This window comes from Balaenoptera musculus, chromosome 3, assembly GCF_009873245.2.
Source record: "Balaenoptera musculus isolate JJ_BM4_2016_0621 chromosome 3, mBalMus1.pri.v3, whole genome shotgun sequence".
Classification (NCBI taxonomy): domain Eukaryota; kingdom Metazoa; phylum Chordata; class Mammalia; order Artiodactyla; family Balaenopteridae; genus Balaenoptera; species Balaenoptera musculus.
Genome location: NC_045787.1, coordinates 82,060,083 through 82,066,990, shown reverse-complemented (window position 1 = coordinate 82,066,990; position 6,908 = coordinate 82,060,083). Strand labels below are relative to the sequence as shown.

At 37.1% G+C, this 6,908-nt stretch overlaps 1 protein-coding gene across 1 annotated transcript; it reads right to left on the bottom strand.

The window, feature by feature from the left end:
- Nucleotides 1–2,364: 2,364 nt before the first annotated feature.
- On the bottom strand, nucleotides 2,365–2,520 carry LOC118893581 (60S ribosomal protein L39-like). The gene has a single exon (XM_036849270.1). The coding sequence runs from the start codon at nucleotides 2,518–2,520 to the stop codon at nucleotides 2,365–2,367; it is 156 nt and encodes a 51-aa protein (XP_036705165.1).
- Between the last annotated feature and the right edge of the window lie 4,388 nt (nucleotides 2,521–6,908).

Genomic DNA, 6,908 nt, shown 5'->3' with positions numbered 1-6,908 from the left:
GTTGATCAGAAAAACAGAAAATATCACCATGATCAAAATAAATCTATAATTTAAACTGGATTTTCTACCACTATCAGGCAAAAGGTTGTTTAAAAAAAAAGTTGTGCTGTAAATCACGTCTCCTTTTGCAGGATCTGGTATGAAGGAAAAATTGTGTGTTTGAAATTTGTCTCTGAATTTATCTGTAATTTCAAAATCATTTTCCTTCTTCTGTGAAGCCTATCCCCAGCCCAGGTTACTGCATTTCCCTTGTGCTCTCACTTCTGCTCTCCTCCATTAATCAAAGGAAAGTATCTGCTAACAGTCATGTAAAACCTGGTATGAATTTAAGTCATGGTGTTATCTCTCTTCAGGGGATTTATAATTTTGGATTTATCTATAATTCTGGAATAAATGCCTTTGTCTCCTGCAAAAGAAGCTTTAGGCATGAGCATAGTAAAGAGAAGTGTTTTTGGAGTTGGGGACTTTCTGTTACTGTTGAAATCACACAAAGAGCTAGCAGTCAACTTTTTTTTTTTTTAATAGTAATCTTTTTTATTTATTTATTTTTATTTTTATATATTTATTTTTGGCTGTGTTGGGCCTTCGTTTTTCTGTACGAGGGCTTTCCCTAGTTGCGGCAAGCGGGGGCCACTCCTCATCGCGATGCGCGGGCCTCTCACCATCGCGGCCTCTCCCGCTGCGGAGCACAGGCTCCAGACGCGCAGGCTCAGCAGTTGTGGCTCACGGGCCTAGTTGCTCCGCGGCATGTGGGATCCTCCCAGACCAGGGCTCGAGCCCGTGTCCCCTACACCGGCAGGCAGACTCTCAACCACTGCACCACCAGGGAAGCCCTAGCAGTCAACTTTATTGAGAAGATTGGTATCTAAATTGTAAAAGTATCTCAAAGTTAGGGATTTATGTAAAGTGCAAGGTCAGAATTACAGTGAAGGAACATATTACTTAAGTATTTTGAAGATGAGAAAATGAAACTAGCATTTATTGGGTATCATATGCCAGGAAATGTGCCAGGCATCCTCACATTTCTTTAGCTCATTTGAAGCACTTCTGCAAATTCTTCACCCCATTTTACCATCAAGGAAACAAAGTTCTGGAGGTTAAGTTTCACAAATACCCTGCAGCTAGCAAATAATGGAACCATGTCTCTCTGGCTTCAAAGTCCATTATCTTGGTGTAGGAAAGAGAAAAGTTGTCAAAATACGTGACACATAAATACGTGTTTTATTTTGCTCTATTAAAAATTTGCTTTGAACATTTTGAATTAAACTCCTTTAATCACAGGAAAACATGTACTTTGTACCATACCACCTTGCTGGCTTTTAGTATGCAGAGCCAAGATGAATTGCCTTCAAAAATTTTTTCAATTTATTTCTGCTATCAGAAGCTGTCAATAATAGAGGATGGTGAGGCTGTAATGCAGAAATTACAAGGTTATCCAAGACCTGCCTCATATGTAGTTGGCATATGTTGCTCTCCAACTAACCTATGGATATGAATATTTCTGTACTAATTGAAATTAAGCTAGCCAAAGTCAACCTACACAATCATATAGGTGGAATAATCATGTAATTTGAACCAAAAATTGGGACAAATCAACAGATTGAGTATTTGAAATTATGACTATTACATTATATCTAGAATATATGGTTAGCTTATTAAGGGTTAGGGGACTAATTTTGTATTTTTTCTCAATTAAATTTAACTGTAGATTCACTTGAGAATGTGTTTTAATGCTTTACTGAATGAATCTACCCACTTTTACATTTTTTTGAGAAATAAAGAAAAAAATTAGGTGGTAAATAGAAACTATTACTAAAGTCATGTATATGAACCAAGGCCAGTTTGAAGCTGCATTTTTGTGCAGGGAAGCCCATTTTGTTTATTGCTTTCCAAAAAATTTAAAATATTAAGTGTGATTATTTTTCCAAACTTTTTAAGGTTACATTAAATCAATGTAAATAATAACAATAAAGCTTGCTAACTTAAAAATGTGGGTTTTTTAGGTGTATGCTTTAGATTGAATTATTAATTAACTTTTTAATTGGAAATATTAATCTACAAAAGCAATAAAAAGTGTATTTTAACTCTTATTCTATCTAATATGAAGATAATATAGGCTCTTTGCTTTTCCTATTTTCCCTCTGGCTACCTGTCCTTTTTTTTTTTTTTTTTTTAGGTTTCACATATTCATTACTGAGCTACACAGTGAGCAGTGGTGAGGAAAGATCAAGAAAAGAGAAGAGAGCCATTCCATTTCTCCCATCAAACACAGGCAGCTGTTCCAGACCGTAGTGATGTTCTGTTATGGTAAGACACAATTGACCTTAATAGCATAAGTGTGTGCCACTTCATATGTGAGGCTCCTTATAGACCCAGCTTGTTTCTTCTAGAGTGTCTTCTCTTGGAGTTGTACCTGATTGTATTACCAGTTTTCATTTGAATCCATGGGGGAATGGGACGATTTTGCTTTTGTTTCTTGGCCGGGAATCGCTTGATCCTGAAAGTGTTGTGAGAAGACATGGCGAGGAGGAAATTTAAATGCACATAGGATGGCAGACAAGAGAAAAGATCCCCTCTGGTTACCTGTCCTTGAGTAATCCTCTCTGCTTGTAATTATCATGACCAGAGATTGGATAGGAAAATAAAAGACTATAGGAATTACTCAGGGCTTAATCTGTCCTTGCATATGATGGTGGTGGGGAAATAAGTTGAAAAAGGTACATAATATGGTACTTGGGTTTTCTAAGGGCTCATTTATATACTATTTATATTCCCAATTTGGCATAAAAAAAATTGAGGCTCTGACGATGTAATTTATAAAATTGATACATGGTACTATAAAAGATGGTTTCATAAAAATGTGTTTTAAAATGTAATGACAAAACATTCTGGCTATCTTTAAAAAATAGACTTTGAGTGATTTGGAAGTGCCCAGGTCACTTTAAAGAGAATCTTTATTAGTCTTTAGAAAGTGATGTTTATAACAGCTTGAAACTCAAAGGAAAGGGAACTCGGGGAGAAGCACGTTCAATAATTTCCAAGGTAACATGGATGCATACTGTGTATGCTCCTTTCATCTCATTTCTTACTGCCACAGCCTTTCAAGGAAGAAAATAATATATTCTTCATGGAAAAAAAGTGTAAAGAAGGCAGTATAAGAAAGGCGTACTTTGAGAACTAATTGAAGTGCTCATGAGGCAAGTTAATGCTTTTTTGCCAATAACTTGTGTACAGATAGGTTAAAAGGATTTTCAATCCCTCTCTGAATCTGCCCCCTCCACACCCAAACTGGGATACATTTACTGAGAAAACAAGGATCTGGCATTTTAAAAACATTAAAAATATTTTATGTGAGTTATTTTTTACTTAGCACAGTAGAAGAAAATCAAGATTAATTCATCAGTATATAGTCACCTTAAAAGTGTGGAGGGCACTTCGATGGCCTCAATGGCCAGTAGAAGGTAATAAGTCAAAATGGGGAGGGAGCAGGCTGTGTACAAAGTTGGCTCTAAACTCTCTTTTGCTGTGGTGCAGTTTTTGTGGACTGGATGGCTGAGAGATCCAACAGAGAGAAAGAAATCATCACCAGGATCAACAGAGATAGGAGCAGGGGAAACTTGGAAAGCTGTTTTGACAAAATCAATGATAAGAAGCCAGATCCCTGGGGTGGGTGTCTGATCATGAAGCAGAGAACAGCATGTCATTAAGAATTTGATCAAGATTGAATAACTTCTGGCGATTTACTTACAAAATGACTCTTGCAGCCCTGGAGCATGGTACTCTTGCAGCCCTGGAGCATGGTACTCTTGCATGAACCACTGAAAAGTCTCATTACAAAATACAAAATAAATTTTTTTAAAAAGAAGAAAAAATTAAAATGATCTTTGCCAAGTATATAGGTGAAAATAATGTATAACTTTTTTGTTTGCTTACTAGTAAAATTGAATTATTTTCCGTACTTTTAAAATTTTTACTAATTTTTCCCTGTCAACTGAATTTGGTGCCTTAATTTTAGTAAATATAATTTACCTCCTGTTTACTGATCATATATTACAGTAAAGCAGGTTGCCAATGTTTTGGAGAGGGGGCTGTGGAGAAATAAAAGAAATGACAAGTCCCTTCTCTTAAAGCCATATACTGGGTGGGGGAGAACAGCTTGTGCAGAATAATGTGACAGAAGTAAGGAAAGGAATGTGGATTGGGAAAACGGGACAGCTACATGTAAAAAAATGAAATTAGAACACTAACACCATACACAAAAATAAACTCAAAATGGATCAGAGATCTAGTGTAAGGCCAGATACTATAAAACTCTTAGAGGAAAACATAGGCAGAATACTCTTTGACATTAATCGTAGCAATATCTTTTTTGATCCACCTCCTGGAGTAATGAAAATAAAAACAAAAATAAACAAGTGAGACCTAATTAAACTCAAAAGCTTCTGCACAGCAAAGGAAACCATAAACAAAACAAAAAGACAACCCACAGAATAGGAGAAAATATTTGCAAACAAAGCAACCAACAAGGGATTAATCTCCAAAATATACAAACAGTTCATGCAACTCTATGTCAAAAAAACAAACAATCCAATCAAAAAATGGGCAGAAGACCTAAATAGACATTTCTCCAAAGAAGATATACAGATGGCCAAAAAGCACATGAAAAGATGCTCAACATCACTAATTATCAGAGAAATACAAATCAAAACTACAATGAGGTTTCACCTCACACTGGTCAGAATGGCCATCATCAAAAAGTCTACAAACAATAAATGCTGTAGAGGGTGTGGAGAAAAGGGAACCCTCCTACACTGTTGGTGGGAATGTAAATTGGTACAACTACTATGGAGAACAGTATAGAGGTTCCTTAAAAAACTAAAAATAGAACTACCATATGACCCAGCAATCCCCCTCCTGGGCATATATCCAGAGAAAACCATAATCCAAAAGGATACTTGCACCCCAGTGTTCATTGCAGCACTATTTACAATAGCCAGGACATGGAAGCAACCTAAATGTCCATCGACAGATGAATGGATAAAGAAGATGTGGTATGTATATACAATGGAATACTACTCAGCCATAAAAAAGAATGAAATAATGCCATTTGCAGCCACACAGATAGACTTAGAGATTATCATACTAAGTGAAGTAAATCAGACAAAGACAAATATCATATGTTATCACTTATATGTGGAATCTAAAAAAAAGTACAAATGAACTTATTTACAAAACAAAAATAGAGTCACAGATGTAGAAAACAAATTTATGGTTACTGGGGAGGTGGGAGGAGGGAGGGATAAATCAGGAGCTTGGGATGAACTTACACACACTACTATACATAAAATAGATAACTAATAAGGACCTACCGTATAGCACAGGGGATTCTACTCAATACTCTAACGACCTATATGGGAAAAGAATCTAAAAAAGAGTGGGTATATGTATACGTATAACTGGTTCACTTTGCTGTAGAGCAGAAACTAACACAACATTGCATTGTAAATCAACTATACTCCAATAAAAATTTTAATAAAGAGAAAGGAATGGGGAAAGGAGGGGGAGTGTTAAATGCAGACATGCTTCGGAACAGCTAGCTTCAAGGTTCTAAACAGAACCACTGGTGAGTGGAACTCACACACCTCCTTTGAGTTCTATTCCAGTGGTCAATGTTGGAGAAATATCTTTGGGTCTGGAGGCAGAAGAGCAGGACAGAGGGACAATCCAAGAAGCCCTCTGAGACTCAGTGAATGCTTTATAACATGTTTACTTGCTGGCTCATGAGTTGAAAATGGCAAGAAAATGTCAGGTTTGACTTCCAGTGAGATAAAACAGTGTTCTGCCAACGAGGTCCTGTAAAGGGCTTACTTTGGGCTCCTATCTTCGTTCGGGATATGTGCTCAAAGTGTATATTCCTGGGGCCACTGGCTGAAGGTCTTTCCATTTTAGGGAAAGCAAAATGTAGAGAAGACATTTTATCCTATGTTGTACCCTGCCTCTGGGCGTTGATAATGTGCCCAGCCTTCAGCAAGGACAGTCAAATTTGGTTATTTTTCCGCAGTCTTTGATTAATGAGCAGGACAATTCATCCCAGTCACAACCATGTTAGTGACTTTCTCAATGGTTCTCAACTGGAGAAGAAAGTCAGCAGATGGCTGGGAAATACCCACCTGCTGTTTACAGTCAGTCTGAGGCTTGTTAAGCTGGCTCTTCCAGGAATCTCATGTGGACAAGAGTAGACACCATGCTACTTTATTCACATTTTCAAAATCCCTTTTTTGTCCTTGGTTCAACTATCAAATGGTTGAATGGTTTAAGTGAAATATTTTGCAGGTCTCTCTGAGATTGGTTGGATACTTATGTGAAGACAGAAAATTATATGACAGGTTTAGTAGTGACAGCGTGGACATGAGACTCGGTACATCTGCTAAAACATGGAAGTTGATCCATCTATCAATCATTCTCTGAATTAAGAATTGGATAGTGGAGAAAGCACTTAGATTCTTTTCCTGAATGTATCATTTATTTATCACCAGCATGATTCTGGGTTTCGCAGTGAACTACTCCGAATTGTAGTTTCCTTTACTTTGCAAAATGGGGATTGTAAGCAGCAAGCCAGCATACTTCACTGGGTATTATAAGGATCTAAAAAGACTGCATAAATGAAAGAATTTACAAAGTATAAACATGATACAGATGTGAAGACTTACTGCCAATAAGGGGTATGTGCAGATCACCTATGATGTTCCTGACACAGCTCTAGGTTTTTGGAAGATACTGAATAGATAAAAGGTGAGGCTCCTGCCCTCAACATGTATATGGTCCAGGTAACTGAGAGCAGCACAAGGCAGTACCTAAATCAAGACCTAAAGCGGCTGATGGAAAAGAAGTGCCATCAGAGTTTAGAG